The sequence below is a fragment of the Aulonocara stuartgranti genome (assembly GCF_965226115.1).
Source record: "Aulonocara stuartgranti genome assembly, chromosome: 7".
In the NCBI taxonomy this organism is placed as follows: Eukaryota; Metazoa; Chordata; class Actinopteri; order Cichliformes; family Cichlidae; genus Aulonocara; species Aulonocara stuartgranti.
Genome location: NC_138945.1, coordinates 51,024,216 through 51,042,140, shown reverse-complemented (window position 1 = coordinate 51,042,140; position 17,925 = coordinate 51,024,216). Strand labels below are relative to the sequence as shown.

At 42.1% G+C, this 17,925-nt stretch overlaps 1 protein-coding gene across 3 annotated transcripts in view; it reads left to right on the top strand.

The window, feature by feature from the left end:
* The window catches only part of LOC309711922 (DENN domain-containing protein 2A), a 39,217-nt gene that overhangs the window by 18,055 nt on the left and 3,237 nt on the right, over nucleotides 1-17,925 (top strand). For 2 of the 3 annotated variants that reach the window (XM_082542475.1, XM_082542474.1), the window contains 16 exons: nucleotides 2,883-2,969; nucleotides 5,910-6,944; nucleotides 8,220-8,347; nucleotides 9,586-9,698; nucleotides 9,810-10,007; nucleotides 10,194-10,287; nucleotides 11,073-11,123; nucleotides 11,386-11,573; nucleotides 11,959-12,068; nucleotides 12,738-12,807; nucleotides 13,340-13,417; nucleotides 14,388-14,528; nucleotides 14,678-14,826; nucleotides 16,472-16,649; nucleotides 16,769-16,810; nucleotides 16,973-17,078. In XM_082542475.1, the coding sequence (XP_082398601.1) occupies nucleotides 2,884-2,969; nucleotides 5,910-6,944; nucleotides 8,220-8,347; nucleotides 9,586-9,698; nucleotides 9,810-10,007; nucleotides 10,194-10,287; nucleotides 11,073-11,123; nucleotides 11,386-11,573; nucleotides 11,959-12,068; nucleotides 12,738-12,807; nucleotides 13,340-13,417; nucleotides 14,388-14,528; nucleotides 14,678-14,826; nucleotides 16,472-16,649; nucleotides 16,769-16,810; nucleotides 16,973-17,078 (2,767 nt within the window). In that variant the 5' untranslated portion in view covers nucleotide 2,883. Of the gene's footprint in view, nucleotides 1-2,882; nucleotides 2,970-5,908; nucleotides 6,945-8,219; nucleotides 8,348-9,585; nucleotides 9,699-9,809; nucleotides 10,008-10,193; nucleotides 10,288-11,072; nucleotides 11,124-11,385; nucleotides 11,574-11,958; nucleotides 12,069-12,737; nucleotides 12,808-13,339; nucleotides 13,418-14,387; nucleotides 14,529-14,677; nucleotides 14,827-16,471; nucleotides 16,650-16,768; nucleotides 16,811-16,972; nucleotides 17,079-17,925 lie in introns of those variants that run through there. The other variant, XM_082542476.1, reaches the window with a different exon arrangement.

Below are 17,925 nucleotides of genomic sequence, written 5' to 3'. Positions count from 1 at the left end.
AAGGTATTTAGTGCTGTGTAGTGTTTACCAACCACCAAGACTCTTTCCATCCTGAGTCCATGACTGCTTTGAAATTTGTCCTTTGTTAGATATATTTTTGTCATTGATTTTTTCTTCAGATCGCTGGATGAATAATATAAATATTAGAAACAGCAATAGAGTCAGTGCATGACAGAATGCAGCAGAAGTACTGTTTGTAGATAAATCACTTGGTATCCAAACCATAATTGTCATAAACATCAGACAATTATCTCCATTCCAGGCGATTTTCCCCTCCTGTGTCATCCACGCAGCTGAGGATGAACAGTACTCCTTCCATTTCCTCTGCCCCACATGTGCAGCCTGTCACACATCACAGGACAGAGGCTGAAGGGGGCGGGGCAGGTAGAGGTCTTTTGGGTCGCAGTTTCCCCGTGATGTTTTTATTGGTCTCAGCAGATGACTTCCCTCAACCTCTGCATTGTTATGGCGGCCATCTTTTTTTCTAGAGGTCAGCGTTAACAATGGCTGCCAATAGATGTTGCAGACAAAAGCCTTAGCACCCTCCCAGAAAAGTTTCCTCAGTAACCGAATGCTGTAAAACCAGCAATGCTGTCGAATTTACCGCTTTTACAAGCTGTGAATACAATACACTGCTGCTCGTCAGGTTCAGGCAAGTGCTGGGAAGCGCATCAGTCAAAATGTTAGAATCCAGTAAGACAGAATCGCGTGAAAATACCAAATTACCTTTTAAGGCTGAGAATTTTGGCCTTGGGGATCCTAACAATGAAGTGGGACAGCCTAAAAGCATGCACTGTTTTCACAGTGCAACAGTATACTCATATTTTTCTTTGCAATATCTACTTTCCTCTTTGGCTTTGACAACCCCTGTCTCTCCAGCTGCACCACCACTGCTCTCCTCTGTTCCTGTCTTCCATCCACCCCACCCCCTTCCCCCTCGTGACATGCAACGCCCTTCTGCAACACAGAAAAGAATTAAATCGTAAAAGTTTTACAGTTTAATTACGGCATAACATCCCTGTGGAAGTCTTCATGCTTCTCCGCGCCCACCCTCTTTTCCATGCTGGATTTCTATTCTTCGTTTCTTTTTTGGGGTTTTCTTGTAAGAAGAAAATAATCAGGTGGGGGAGGAAGAAAAAAAATCACTTGATGTTTCTCCTCAAACATGTGACCCCGCTCAGCTCACAGCTGAAAATAATTTGGGCCTACAGGCCAGTGGATGGCTGATGCAAACCTCCCTCCTCCTCCTCCTCCTCCTCCTCCCTCGGGGGCTAGGCTTCGGACTGATGGGGAGCTAAACACAAAAGAATGAATGGCTTGAGCTGTGGGCAAAAGCTAGAAGCTAAAAAGGATGACACATTGTTCCTGTGGTCAGCTTCTAATCAGACCAGACCACAACTCTTCCTCATACTCCATTTGCTCTTTCATTCTCAAAGAGGAAAACACATAAAGCAAAAACCTGAGGGCTATTTATGCTATTAGCTCAGGGAAGAGTTCAGCTATTTATATTATTTTGCAATTTACTTTTTTTTCATTTGATATTTTGACTTTTTTTTTTGGAGTCTCCCCCCTCACTAGCAGTTAGGACAACAATTTGTGGAATTTGGGTCAATTTGGCTCACATACCCCTCAGAGAGGGAGAGCCAGGCCAGGAAATGTTTAACGGCCTGCAAACACCTCTAAGTATCCGAGCACATGTGGTAGAAGTCAAACACATAAATCCGCGTGTGGGCCTGGCATATGGACTCCTTGGCAGGATGTAGAAGTCTATGTAGGTGTATTTTCATATGGGGTTTTGTGTTTGGCTATGCAGCAGGGTGGCAATGCATGTATTAGTGGCTTTGTGAATTTACTGTAGAATTAAAAGCATGAATACAGCAGGACTTGGCCCTGAACTATCTCTTTTTTTCCTTGCGTCTACTACTACTTGCCAGAAGCAAAAGGCCAGGGCCTATTGCTTCATGCCAGCCCTCCACCAGTGTTTACAGGCCAAGCAATGAGCACTGTGCACCAGTGGCTCCAGTTCAGTGTTGCATATGGATGGCCTTGCTGCGCTCCAAGTGGATCTGGTTTCATTGTGCGCTGACAAATGGACCCAGTAATAATTTAAAACTGAGCACGTCCCCTCACCCTCGCATCGGCACTACTTTCCTGTGATAAACAACAGCAGGAAAATGTGTGGCTGGAAGACAGACAACAAATTACGGAAGCTCTTGTCAGAAATGAAAGGAGTAATGTGCAAAAACAAAATGTGTGTGTGTGCTGCAGTGCATCAGAAATCTGATCTGGCAAATGCAAAAAAGGGCAAAACGCTGAGGATAACATAAAAAGTTGAGTGCTCCTGTCTCACCACCGCCGATATAATCCTAATGGATCTTAATTGCATTACAGTGTGGTTCTCTTTTCTTTTTTTGTATTTTTCCATAATGCCACATGGCTAATGGGAACCTAATATGCCTGTTGGCTGTTTAGGCGTTTTTCAGTGCTATTCTCCAATTTCTGACCAAGTGAGGAATGGTAGTTTGGTGGTATTCCATGCAGTCTGTGAGGTCTGCTTTTCTGCAGCTGTCTTCAAAAAGGAGTTTTAAAATAAGAGATTTGTTTGAGCCATTTGGTAGTTTACTTTCACACACCACTCCCTAAGAGAGTCCTCGAAAGGAGCATCTTCTTTTGACCCAGTCCTCGTTCATCAATCTATATGTCTGCCTATTTATGAGAAAAAATACAAGCTGAAATATTTTTGCTTATACTGTTTTTTTTGTAACTTTTTGACCTGCAAGCTGAAATATAATTCTGTTTTCCTTTTTAATAGACACTCCATCTTTCTGACTGACTGGCTGACCGTCTCTCTCTCTCTTTTTTTTTTTTACCTGTCTTCTCAGGATGCCAGCTGCTAGCACCATGACCGGTGGGAGGGCCCTGCTGCTCTGTACAAACACTGACAACTGCATCTACCAATCAGTCAACGGGTGGGTGCCTTAAAAGACAATTGAATAGGTTGCCATTTTGCTTCTGTGATATCGTGTAGTATGGTATCTGATTCCAACTTGTATGGTGTTTGTTTTGTCCTCCTAAACAAGGACATTTACCTCTGTGTAATAAGTTTGATGTTACACACTCATCTGTCATTATGAAATTAATTGAGGAGCTTCGATATACGAATGGTAAATAGACTGGTACCTATACACTTTCTTTCTACTCACTTTTTACTGCAACCTAATCACACACACAATGATATTCAAACACACTCCAATGGTTGTGTTCGGGGAAACTGATTGGGCGTTCAGTATCTTTGACACAGTAGGAGCCGTGGATCACTTCACCAACCTTCCAGTTGGTAAAATGACCTGCTCTACCACCTGAACCACAGCCACCCCAAATAAATAACTGTATGGTTAATGCCAGTAGTGGAACATACTAGCTGGCCAAAGCACAACTTCCTCCAAATTTCAAGAAATGGTCCCATAGCCAACAGAAAACTCTGAAGTGGACTTAAGCAAGGAGGAGACCCCCCTTTTCATTAAGCTCAACAGTACAACAATAGCAGGGAAGGGGAGCAGAACAGGGCAGAGGCAGCCATCTGGCATCTTGATACTGTTACTGCCCCCCTGCTGCCACTGTCTGATGCGTCCATGACCACTCTCCAAGGCCCCTTCTGTCATCCTTACAGCATTCATTAGTTTCTATTTAGATTATAATGATGGGATTTTCCTTTTTGTTTGTGCCAATAGGGGTGGAAGATTTTGATGTCTGTTGTTTTGAGGGCCTGCCATGCCAGTCACAGTTGCTCAAAAGGTTCCAGACATTTCTCTCAGGGAAAAGTCCAAAGCCGATGAATATTTTTGTCCATTTCAAACACTCCTGCAGTAGCCTCCTTTCCACCCTCAGAGACCCACCGAAAGTACCGTATCACCCTCATAGAGAACTTTGCTCTAGGATGGCACACTCTAGTTCCTAGAGTATTTAAAAGCAGAATGAGAGACAGAGCCTTCATCTTCCAGGTCCCTCTTCTGTTGAACCAGCTCGCAGTTTGGATGTGGAAGACAGACACCATCTCTACTTTTAAGATTGGGCTTAAAACCTTCCTTTTCAATAATGCACAGCGTTAGAGCTGTCCCAGGTGACCCTGAATCTGCCCTTAGTTACATTGCAGTAAATGTCCGCTATTTATTGTTAGACTACCATTTTTTTTCTTCTTTGGCTCCACTTTTTCTGTAACTCAGTCACTTGTCTCTACCTAATCTGGCTCTCCTTAACTTTTGTTTTTTATTGACCTTCCTAATTTGGAAGAGAATTATATCTTTTCCTCCGTGATCATATTTTCATCAAGTTTTGCCTTGTCTTTGAAGGTCTTTGAGGAAAGTAATTCCCCCCTCCCCCTCCCTGGAGATTTCCTCTAGATTGCATGACTGTTGGTTTTCACATCCAGCAATGTCATCAGAAGTCACCCAGCAAGGCCACATTTCCTCTGTTTGTTGGAAATTCAAGTCATTTGATGAATAGGCTTTTGGGCTAGAACAGAGTTTTGTGGGTCAGGAGCGGAAAAGAAAGGATGCACGTCCACACTTAGCTCCCTCTCGTCATCTGCGCATACTTGCATCTCCCTCTCCAGAAATAGCTTTGTGTGTAGCTCGTAAACTTTGACCCTCAAACCCAGAGTTCAAACAGTCATGACTCAGTAATGTTCCAGGAGTGAATCACAGCTGAGACAGAGGCACCCAACAGATGTTTGAACTCTTTTAACAAGAATTCCTGTTTGGCCCGTAAAACAAAGCTCGGTTTGGGTGGAACCGTAAGCACTGGGATTGTGTGGCCAATTTTAAGATTCTCTGCTGTGTACAGTAAAAGCGGAAGTGGACAATTTAAAAAAAATATTGCACAATTCATTATTAGATTTGACAACAGTCCAATGTAATCCCTCCCTCTGTTTTTTTTAATCTACATAGTTCTCACTGCTGCTTTACCAAGAAAAGCCTGCAGCTTTTGCCATTCTTTCTCTTTCGGTTTCCTTTCGCTCCTTCCACACAGTCTGGTTGCATCTTTTGTTTTCTTTTTGTTCAAGCTTGCAGAAAACTTCCTTCCTAAAAACTGTAATACACTGTTTCAGAACGACTGAACCTTTTCTTTTGTCCCACATGACATAAAAGCTCTGGTTATGGAAGATCATAATCTATAACAAACATTTTGTAGTCTTGCAGTCATGTGTCGAGTTGAATTTCTAAACTTTTTGACAGGTTTAAGGAGAGCTTGTCTGAATAGTGTGTGGTTTTTTTGAGATGTTATTTTTGAAGTATTTTTGTGTTCTCTGTTGGCCTTTTCCATATTATGGCTTTGTCAAAAGTGTATTAGTGTTTGCTTTTTGCCCTTCTCCCCCGTCCCTCTTCTCAGCTGTTTCTCTTTCCCTCTTTCTTTCTCCCCTTCTTTCCCCCAGTCAAGTCTGTCCCGTATTCAGTAAGTGAAAATAAAATAAACAATAAAAGGTGAATCAAATGGACCATTACGGCAAGGCTGGGATGGTCAGTTTGGTAAAGTAAATCCGTTGGGCATCTTTCTTTGCCTTTAGACAACAATTCTGATGGCAAAAGAGCCAAACGGGACAGGCAAAAAAAAAAAAAAAAAAAAAAAAAAGTGTATTAGTGTGTGCAGCTTCTTCTAATAATGTCAGGGGCTCATCTGAAGTGTCATTGCGCAAGACGCTGGTATAAATGCAGAGTTTACCATGTGTTTTGCTATTTTCCTTTTGGTTCTTCATTGTGTCTGCATTAAAATCAAACAATAATGAGATTTAATTGTGTCCTTTAGTTCCGTGTACAGGTTTCTTAATTAACTGATTTACTGCCATGTCTCTCTAGTATTTTTTCTCCTTTAATTTGTGTGCACGCTCATCTTTCCGTATCTTTCCTTCCTAGGCTCCAGTGCTGTGGCTTGAAGCTTGGCGAGGCTCCGTCAGCAGTGGTGCCCCAGCCCAAAGAGGTGTGTGGGTCACCAGTGGACAGAGACAGGAGGGACACCGCTGTGTCCATAAAGAATCACCTCTCTCCTCTCCTCAGCCCAGGTCCTCCTGACTCCATGCTGGCTCACAGGAGAGCCACGACTCCTGCTACTGACCCACGGGCTCCCAACATGGAAAACGGGCTGTGCGCTAAGCTGAACCACAACAAGAGCCCAGCAGGAGCCAAAACCGCCAGCATCCGTGATAAGATATCCCAGTGGGAGGGCAAGAAGGAGTCTGTCCCAGTAACTATTTCAGGAACATGTCCACTAAGTGCGACACTGAAGGAAGCTGAGACAGTGAGGAAAAAGGAATCCAAAACTACAGAAGTCCAAAGGACAGACAGCAAGAGGTTTGTCAGCTGGGACAGACAAGACTCGGGGAAGGAGAATGTTGGTAAGCTGGGGGATTCGAGACCTAAATCCCCAGAAGCCCCAGCAAACAAAGACAGAGAAGTGATGGTAGAGAGGGAATTTCGGGCTTCTAAGCCAACAGAACAACCCCAAGACAAGAAAAGTGTTTTAACTCATGTTAAGAAACTAGAGAAGGCAACAAAGGAGGTTCCTGACAGACCTTCACTGGCATTCCCAGGGAATTACTTCTGTCCTCCCTCTAAGGAAGAGCTGGAGGAGACAGAAAAGAGGGGCAATGAGCCCATTTTTGGGACTTTTGACATGGCTCGACCTAGTGGGACACGGAGATGGAGGGATGGAGATTCAGAGAATGTGTACAATGAGCCAGGTGCTCCATCTATAAACCCTCTCCCTAAACCTCAAAGAACCTTCCAGCACCACACGCCGCCCGCCACCCCAGCTTCAGGGCCTTTCTTGGGAAAGGGAAGAAGGAACTTGCCTCCTTTGCCCTCCGTTCCTCCTCCACCTCTACCCACGTGCCCACCCCCAGGAGTTTGCAGGAGACCGTGGGCAGATAAAGCACGTAACAGTAGCAACAGGTAAGACACTGAAAAGAAAGAAGGGAAAAATATCCTTCCTGACCAAGAATGTTAGATCTTTACTCAAGTTTAATAACATGCTGAAAATGTGGAAAAATAAAGTTAACCCAGCCCACACACCGCAAAAGCTAAAATTTTCCAAAAGTTGTAAAGTGGGAACTGGATTGGCCGGCGATAGCTCGGTGTACATGTCCTTAAACCCTTCCCCCGTCAGCATTAAACAAACATGGAGGTGCACAACATTTCCCACATCTGCTGTAAATCAGAATCACCGGTGACCTCATCCTTTTTTCTAAATATCCCACAAAATGAGCTCATTGGTTTGATCTCAGGAATGTACACACCGACGCAACTAGTTCCTCCATCCAAAACAACTCCACTGGAATAATAGAAGAGCAACATGAAGAGTCATGTCAAAAAGCTTTGCTTTTTCACAGAATTACAAAAAAATGAGCTCTTAAAAATTCATTTGGCGTAATTACGTTAAAAGTGCAAAATCTGATCGATCTGAAAAGTAGTCTTTTGATTGCAAACGGTTAAAGATGTTTGACTTTTCGGCTCTCAGTAGCCCTTCAGTTCAGATGGTTACAATCAAAAAAGCAGGACTCTCTGTAGGGAAACCAAAAAAATGTGAACTCTGCAGTATTGAGCACATCTATTGTTCGCTTTTTCCAGTGGTCTGAATTCTTGTTTCGGAGCTTGGCTTGGATCTGTTACATTCCATACCATATGTGGAGGCCTCGCTCAAGTGTGTGCTCAAGTGTGTTGCTGTGTCAAGCCCTTTGTTTGGTCAGGCTGTCTCCCTCTTGAGTGTCCATTGCAGGGTGCTTTTCCATAGATGTGCCTTCACCAGTCACCAGATCCACATCATCCAGTATTGTTCAGTTTTGGCTAAAACTGCGTCAGAGCGGCGACACTGCATTTACTTTATCTAACTTTATTTCATATAAAGAGAGCAAGCCATGATACTGTGATGTACTCTGTTAAATAATTATTCTGTATAAGCTAATGCAGTAAAATTGCACAGAATTACTTTGATTCCAAGACTTTTGATTTACTGATTGCACGCATGTGTAAATGTATGCATTGTGTTCCAGTGGATACATTTGGATTGATGAAACAGATGTGTTTATTTTGACGATGCAGCTAACAAACTGAAATATCAGTTTCATGTTTTGCAAGTGAAAAGAAAAAATCAACAACATTACCGTGACACATGTTCGCCTTAAGATGTCAGTCAAAACTCTTTCGTCTTTGTGCTCCTCTGTCCACCAGGAAGTCCTACGAATTTGAGGATTTGCTTCAGTCGTCTGCAGAAAGCTCCCAGGTGAACTGGTATCATCAATCCAGACTGGGCTTAACACGCACTTTATCAGAGGAGAATGTCTATGAGGACATAATAGGTAAATATTACATACCAAAAAATTATCTCTGTAACATTTTGCCTTGCACGCAAATTCATAAACTGACTCAAAGTTTGCAAGAAAGAAAGAGTTCAGTGACAGAGTTGACAAAGAGGGCAAAATCTCTTTACTCTTTTTATATTTTTTGTAATTTAGAGCTTTGCCGCTCAGCTTTTATTAAAAAATTATAAATAGAAATTCCTCACTTATTGTCTGTCGTATTATGCCGGCCCCACCTAGAGCGCGTTTAATTTCATAACGCACAATAGTGGCGTTGTGTGAGGTTGCATTGTAGCTGAGGTTGGCTTCTGTGATTGTCAGGGCTCTGGGATGGCGGTGGGGGAGGGGTTGGGGTGGGGGGCAGACTGGTATGTAACGGTGGCTGTTTTTGCCGGCAACAATCAAATTAAGTTCAACTACTTCTGAGTGATGCTGGAGCTTATTTTAACCTTGTTAGTTTCCTCCTTTTGTACAGCAGTGTTAGTTAAAACTCTCAGACATTGTTCACTGAACTCTCAATAACCTCCCATGGGTAAAGCGAGTCAGACTAACTATATGTCTACTAATAAAACTGTTCAGGGAGGCAGTGATGAATGCTTGTGATGTCCTCGAAGTCTTGCCTCCCTCCACCCACAAGCTTTTCACAAACACCCTTTGAACACACAGTCGCATGTCACTGTTTGCAGACAGAGAGGAAGGCAACTGTTGCCATCACATGTGTTCAGTCTCGTGCCTCTTTGATGGGTTTGACTAGCTGATAGCACACAGAAACACATTATGGAGATTAGTGTGACACTCTCTTCAGCAAGCAATGTGGAAAACAGCACACTGATCTGTTGTTTTTCTTTTTTTCCTTTGTCTTTTTCCTGAGCAAGAAGGAACAGGGAACTGAACGTCCCTCTTTATTTGCGTACAAGTCACATCTGGTGGATGGATTGATAGAGCAGGGGAGAGTCAGAGGCAGATGGAGAGAAAGAAAGAGACAGGCTTTGGAAAGCTACCCCACTTCGTATATGCAGGGCTTGCTTTTAACTTTAGCTGTGCAAAAGTCTTATCATGATGAAATATGAGCTGGGTTACACATACTGCTACTTGTAATAGCTCTCCGCACATCTGGAGTAGGAATCGTCTGGCAAAACAAACGTGAGTGATATGGAAAGAGTGCTTATCTGTGCTTTGGAACGAGCGCGCTATTGTGTAACTTGTGACGTTAAAAACATGTGTTTTTGCTTCTAAAGATCCCCCATCCAAGGAGAACCCCTATGAAGATATTGAGCTGGAGAGAAGCTGTTTGGGAAGCAAATGCATTTCACCTGCCTCTTCATCTCCTGTCCCCAGCACACCAAATAAGGTACATTAAGGATGGATAAATATGGATAAATACGATAATCAAATAGATCCAATGGAATCGGAAAACCTAACCTAACCTAAAAGTATGCTAAAATGTGTTTGTCCCTATCAGCTCTCCTCCAAGCCCGGCTTTTTGAGACAAAACTCGGAGCGACGAAGCTTCAAGATCCCCGAGCTACGTAAGACCAACAGAGACACTGGCATCTCCTCACCTTCCCGTATCAGCCCCCCCTCCACGCCCAGCAGCCCCGACGACACCCCGTGTCTCTCAGGGGACCCTTACAATCGCAGACGGAGGAAAATCCCTAAGGTACGAACTCCCACTTTGGGATTTAAAGAGGAGCAAGAACATTTCTACTGTACGTTTCCTGTGTGGAAGAGTACCTAATGAAAAGGGCTCACTGAGGTTGCACTGAAAGGATCTTGGTACAGGCACATTTTTGTTTATCAGTTTAAAGGGTTAAAGCCTTTGTGTTTCTGTTCTCAACTTCTCCAGATGGTGGTGAAGATCAATGGGATCTTCGAGGCGCGCAGAGGGAAGAAACGCATGAAGAAGGTGTCTCAGTCTGCTGAGTCCAGCTCAGGGAGAGGTGAGCCATCAAGTGAACACCAGGCTACTGTCTATCTCTGATTTAGTGAAAGAAAATTGAAACTGACTGCACGGACATCTTTAACTTGCGAAACATTGCGTCCGCTACTGCAGCGCTTTCAAGAAGGAGGTTGCATTTTTCAATATGTCTGTCATCTCAAGTAGAGACATGAATTCAATTTTACTTAATTCAGTGATTGTCTGGCACCTTGTGGAGTTTTTAGTAATCTTCATAAGGGAAACTAGATTGGTAGTCCAATGAAAACAAAAGACACAGAAAATAGGCAACTCATAGACAGAAAAACAGGACTTTACCATGCAAGGCAATGTTTAGACAATCATGGGTTCCCAGTTGCCATTAAATACAGTATAACACCAACTAAGTCCACAGTGTGCTTGGCAATAGAAAGCCCATGTGGGGCCCACATTCAAATATTACGTGCTGCTATAAAACTTTCTGTTTTCTATTATGATAACTGTTTGGTCTAGAAAAAATTTGACAAACTGGAAAAAAAATTCTCATATTAATTTTGATTGTGATCATTGTTTTAAGAATATGTACCCTTTGGCACAAATTATTTTATTTCTTCATTTTTTTCTTTGTTGTAGTTTATTAATAGTTTACCTTTAATACTCTCAGCAGTCAACCCACTCCATGTGCTTTGCAGTCTTGCCTTTATCTCATTATTTAAACAAGTATTGCATAAGTCATTTAATATTTTGGGGGCCTTTTCCGACTTTACTGGTGCTATAAATCTCTTTTCTTTTCTTCTCTTTTGTTTTCAGTGACAGACGAGAACAGCGAGTCGGAAAGCGACACGGAGGAGAAACTAAAAGGTGAAAATCCAAACAGACGTGCTACATAGTGCAATCTATAATGTAAATGTTTTTCATTCAGCAGGACATTTTAATATTAATGATATAAATGACAAAGAAGCACGATGTGAGCTTGTGTAGTTTTCTTCCAGTTCTGTGATATAGCTAAAGCTGGAAATGCAGGCTGTAATTTGTGGGTTCACTGCAACTCACACACACATTGTGTATATATCTGTGGATCGCATACATGCATGTTGATGAAATGTGTTTCTGTGTTCCACAGCTCATAGCCAGCGGCTTGTGTCGGTCCAGTCCATGTTGAGGCAGACGGGGCGGTACCGGACCTTGGAGAGGGATTTGATGGAACTGCAGGAAAGGAAACTCTTTGAGTATTTTATAGTTGTTGCGCTCCATAAGACCAAAGCTGGAGTTCCGTACCTGCCGGAAGTCACACAGCAGTTTCCTCTCAAGGTAAAACAGAAGTGTTACTGGAGCAAAACGAGTGAAGCTGAATATTATATGTAAACTTTTTGAAAATCGACATTGTCTGCTGTCTGCCTGACCATTATTTATGAGGAAACATGTACACCCCAGTTTATGAGCAGTGTGGCGATTTGAGCAGTGATACTGCTTTAGTTTTGATTGAAGAAAATTTTAATAAGTTAAAATCAAAGACTGATTGAACTCAGACATGCGGGGCCAAAATATGCACTAAGTAGTTTAACTGTGACTCTTTATATATTCAGTCATTACACGTCTGCTGTGCAAATAACTGTCGCTGTTTCTTTCTTTAATTTAAATGCTTTGACCTCTATTTGGAATCTCTTTATTTTATGTGGGGGTTTTTCTCATCCAGCTTGAAAGGAGCTTTAAGTTCATGCGAGAGACTGAGGACCAGCTGAAGGTCATCCCGCAGTTTTGTTTCCCAGACGCCAAAGACTGGGCACCCGTCGACAACTTTCCCAGGTCAGTTTGGATCTGAATGCTGCCACGGCACACAAGCACAAAGTGAAGTGAAAGCAAACGTGGACACGGGAATTTCCCTCTGGAGTGGTGACAGCTCACTCAGCTGTTTTCCTCACTGATTATCACTTGAAAAGTTGAAAGCTGAAAGTCCCAAAGACTAATCAGTCATGACTGACAAATTACTGGAAATTAGCAAATCTTTAGTGCCTTCAGGAGAAATGGTAGCTCTAACACCATGCACCTAACTTGTTATTACAGAAATTACTCTCCTTGTTTGCTCTACAAGCTGCATTACTCAATGCCTCCGGTCAATGTACACATTGTTCTGAGAAGTGATGATTGTGTGATGGCGATGGCTAATAATTATCCAGAGGCAGATGTCTGAGGGGTGAGGGCAACCAAGCATATGATTAAAGTGGACTGGCTGACACTCTCCCCTGTCATGAAGGTTAACAGCAGTGAATGATTACCTGTCAGGTAGAGGTTAGGAAGTGTTGTGCGATTGTTTTCCAGAGTGACCCTGTCCCGAGGGCTCTCTGTGTTAAGTACAAAGTAAGGTTTTGGTGGTAAAAACCTGACCCTGCGTTTTTTGTTTTTTTGTGATTTAACAGTTTTAAGATGTTTTTTTTATATGATTGTTTGAATTATCTTTCCCTTTTACATCCCCAGCGAGACCTTCTCATTTGTACTGACTGGTGAAGATGGAAGCAGACGTTTTGGATATTGCCGTCGTTTACTGGTATGCTCTTACAATGCTTCCTGTTACGGTCGCAGGTTTCTGCTAATTCAGGCTTAATAAAACGAATCCCTCATTATAGTCTGTTTAAAGCAGTGGTTCTTAACCTTGTTGGAGGTACCGAACCCCACCAGTTTCATATGCGCATTCACTGAACCCCTCTTTAGTGAAAAATAAAATAGGATTTTTTTCAAATTCAAGACATACATATGTTTTTTACTGGTGCACAAAATGAGCCGTGCATATCACAGCTGAGGCTCTGCCGAACCCCTGAGACCGACTCACCGAACCCCTAGGGTTCGATCGAACTCAGGTTAAGAACCACTGGTTTAAAGCCTTCTGCTGTTTTTTTCTCATTCCAACGTATTTCTTCAACATGGATGACTTTTTTTGTTTTTTTTTCATGAATGTAGCTGTAAAGTTTCTGTCAAATAAAGGCTTTGGTTTGCTTCACTGCTCTAATCCTCTAGTTGTAGTTGGTTGAGCAGTCTTGTGTTATGAACCTGTCTGTCTCTTTCCTTCTGGCTGTTCACAGCCCAGTGGCAAAGGCCGAAGGCTCCCTGAAGTCTACTGTATCGTCAGCCGCCTGGGATGCTTTGACCTCTTCTCCAAGGTAGATACACAGCAGTGACTTAAGCACAGGCACAAATGTGCAAACTATACTCAGAGCCGTGACTTGCATTCAGTTACACTGCTCTGAACTGCACGTGTTAACACAAACCACCATTAAAAAGTACCACCCTCGGTGCCCAAAGAACTCCACCCACACTTTCCCCAGTCCCTTTTCCCACAGGGGCTCGTATCCATGGCTACAGTAAAGCGACACATGTGCAACGCAGCTGATGTGGTCGCTTCAGTGGAAGAGCTCCCCTGTAATGAGCCTTAGATTCATCTGCATGTTGACCTGTGTAAATGCTTTGCAGCGTACATATGCTATAGCTAAAGTTTGATTACTAAGGACACATACATGGAAGAGTTTTCTAAATATCTTCAACATGTAGTCAATCAGCTACACACGCTTTAATTCAGCACAGATGCGTAGAGTGTGTTTGTAGAGTAGAGGAGTACACATGATTGAGTCAGGGTGTTAGCTGTTTGTTGTGTTTTAATGTGGCGCCATATTCATACTGCATTATGGTCAGAATAAATGCATTTGGCTAATAATATCCACTTTCCTAAAAGAAAATTAGGGATTTGAGTCTGGAACTATAGTGACAAGAAGATAGATTTTTTTTTCATTTGCAGCAATTTCTGTTAGATGGTCGTTTATATTTGGCAGTATGGTTGCATTCTAGGGCCTTCTACTTGCACAGCCACAGGAGGAGAGAGCAGGAGCAAAATCCAGCACATTATTATTATTATGTTAATTAAGTAAGAACCAGAATTCTATAAGAATAAATAGCAGGGAGGTGAGTAAAGTTTGATTACGGAGATGTTATTATATTTTATCTTTTAACTACATTTTGGCCCAAATATTTGAATGGTAAATTAGATTTGTATAGAGTTTTGTCATTTTTTTGTAACACAATAACTACAGGTTGCTGGTGCTGAAACCAAAGTGTTCCCTTTCCTGTCTCTTACAGATTCTGGATGAAGTGGAAAAGAGGAGGGCGATCTCCCCTGCCCTGGTGCAGCCTTTCATGAGAGGCATCATGGAGGCTCCCTTCCCTGCTCCAGGAAGAACTATCACCGTCAAAAACTTCCTACCTGGCTCTGGGACAGAGGTACAAAGACATTTTTACAAAGGAGTCTATTACCCAAATCAGCATTGTTTAAAACTATAGAAATAATCGCATTAGTAGCTTTGTAATTTGTATCTAAGGGTCTTCTTTCTTCTTTTTGTGTGCCTTACACGCCTCTTTCTTTACTGCAGGTGATAGAACTGTGCCGCCCGTCAGATTCCCGCCTGGAACACGTAGACTTTGAATGTCTCTTCTCTTCATTAAGTCTGCGTCTTCTCCTCAGAGTTTTTGCCTCCCTGCTGCTGGAGCGCAGGGTCATCTTCACTGCTGACAAACTCAGGTTGGCTCTCGTGCTGCTGGGTTCAGCCACTGTGTTATTTAGTTTGTTTGCTTCATAAATCGTTGCTGATAAGACTATGCAAGACAGGGTTGTGATGCTGAAAAGATCAGAGAGTTTGAATGATATGACACAGAGATTTCAAGTAGACAGGCAGTCTGGGGAAAAGAAGATCGCTGACCAAAGTGTGAGAGGAAGGAATGCTGTTGTGTTATACAGTCGCCTGGGGAACAATCAGTTTTTCCCTGGAAAACTGTCATAGATGCCAGACAAGAAGGAGTAAGGCTTTAAAGCATGGCTGCTGAGCTAACACCATGTGTGCAGTTTGACGTCTACAAACAAACATGGTTCCTTCGAACCTTTCACTTCATACGTCACAATAGTTGTCATCCCCCTCCCCACCCCACCCCCAAAGGGCTTTCTTACTGCTGTGATACACATGTGGCGTCTACAGAAGTCCCTCTTAATCTGATTTAAACACCCTAAAGGTTCATGCTGTATGAATACATAAAGCATAAAAATTATTTGATGAAGCTCTTCAGAGTGAACTGTTTTGTGTGTTTTTGTTTTCTTATCCTTAGTATTCAAACTACGGTGTTCAGACAGTATTCCATAGTATTCAAACAGCTTACATTAAAAGCATTTTTACCAGAGCTGTTGCACTTTCTCTGCCATGAAGTGGAAATTTGGCCTCGTTAATTGTTTTTTTGGGTTTTTTTTAAAATAATGAATTAACTGCAAGCAGATGGAAATGCAGTGGCGATTAAGCCAACAGTGTGTGAGTGTGTCTGCTGTCACTGTATAGAGTTTGCAAGTGTTGCATCACACTCCATTAAAACACTCATTTTAGGGTGACAGCGGGTTTGAATGGGGAAACATATAAATGAACTTTTCTCAACATGTTCCACATTAATAAGTGGTTGGCAGGGGAAGTTATTTTTTAGAAGGAGGATAGCGCCATCTTGTGGTAGGGATTTTCTTTCTATTTTAGACTTTTTTTTACTGTGATTTTGTGTTTTCCTTTTGTTGTGAATGTCAAGGATATATTATCATATATGAACCAACATTTCTCCAGAACATGTGAATCAAAGAGCAAAAGCTATTATTATCACTGTCTGGACATTATCCATGTTTACTAGCTATGATTTCTGGGAATTCCCAACATATTAAATGGGATTAGATATGAAAATAATGTTATCTCAGTACAAGAATAGCCTACATTGTGCTTTCATATTAAAATAGTTACAGGTTCTATGTATATATTCAAATATAGAAGTGTTTTATCTAATAGTACAGGGATTTGGGATTACATACGACATGGTGAATGATACTAATGTTAAATTAGTTTAAAGTTTAAAGTTGACCTGAGAAACAAAATCTCCTAAAGGCGCTTTATACTATAACATAAATCGTAGGATAATAGAGAGAAAATCCAAACAATCAGACAACCCCTTATGAGTAACCAGTTGGCAACAGTGGGACAGAAAAACTCGCTTTTAATAGGAAGTAAGGTGGTTGGTGGAGGGAGGGAGGTAAGACAGAAGACAAATGATAACACTTGCCCATTTTCTGGTTTTATTGGAAGATTTATTCATCTGTTTACCAGATTATGACAATATTTTTTCACACTTTCTTTCTCTTTCCACAGTACGTTGTCTCAGTGTTGTCATGCAGTAGTGGCTCTACTCTATCCCTTCACCTGGCAGCATACATACATCCCGGTGCTCCCACCGTCCATGTTGGATATAGTCTGCACTCCGACTCCCTTTATAGTTGGCCTCCTTTCCAGTTCTCTACCTCGACTCAAAGAGCTGCCCATAGAAGAAGTAAGAGAAGGTTTTTCTTTCGTTTTTTTGTAATTTATTGCCCGTGATGCCCTTTACTCTGGGCACTTCCTATACTGAACAATAGCTTCAGGAAATAACATCATTCTCCCTCTTGTTAGGTCCTGGTGGTTGACCTCGGCAACAGCCGCTTCCTTCGACAGGTAAAAAAAAAGAAAAGGAAAAAAAAGAGATTAAAACAGAAAGAGCACAGTAAAAAATGTCACTAGTCACACAAGAGTTCCTTGTTGTTACTGTAAAAGATGTTTTGTGGAGTGGGCTGTGTGTTAAGTTTGTTTAAATTAGTTTTCTTTCCTCTTCTATAGCTGGATGATGAGGACTCTATTCTTCCACATAAGCTGCAGGCAGCTCTGGAGCATGTGCTGGACAAGAGAAGGGAGCTGGCCTGTGAGAAAGGAGATCTACCCAATGGTGACTTGTCATACTTGTTATTTCTTGCATATATAATGTGGGTTTTCTGGTTTTTTGGTGTGTAAACAGAATGTACTATGAGCAAGAAAGTTTTCACAGGACTAGCAGAACCACCTTTACCAGCAATAACTTGAAGTAAGCATCTTTAGTGTGACTTTCAGTCTCTTGGGGAGGAATTTTGGCTACTGTCCTCTACAGTATTGCTTCATTTCATGGAGGTTTGCGGGCATTGGTTTATGTACAGCTCTCTTAGGTCCCGCCACTGCACATCACTCAGGTTGAGGTCTGGACTTTGACTGGACCATTGCAACATCTTAATTCTTTTCTGTGTCAGACATCCTGTTGTAGATTTGCTGCTGTGCTTGGGATTATTGGCCTCAGTTTCTGCCAAGCTTTAGTTGTCAGACCGTTGGCTGTGCATTTGACTTTACAATACTAAATAACTTCCACCACCATGTTTGACAGTTGGTATGAGGTGTTTGTCTTGATATACTGTGTTTGGTTTTCATTAAACATGGTGCTGTGTGTTATAACCAAACATGGTGAAAACACGCTCTTGTCTGTCCAATAGACATTGTTCCAGGAGTGTTGTGGGTTGTTCAGATGCAGCTTTGCCATCATTTTCCTTTTAGAGAGGAGAGACTGTCTTCTGGCAACCCTTCCAAACAAGTCATACTTGTTCAATCTTCTAATTGTACTGTCATGAACTTTAACATGCAACATGCTAAATGAGGCCTGAAGAGTCTGAGATGTAGCTCTTAGTCTTTTGGCAGCTTCTCTGAGAACAACATGGTCTGAGGTGAATTTGCTGGGGTATCCACTCTTGCCAAAACTTGTGCTTTTATAG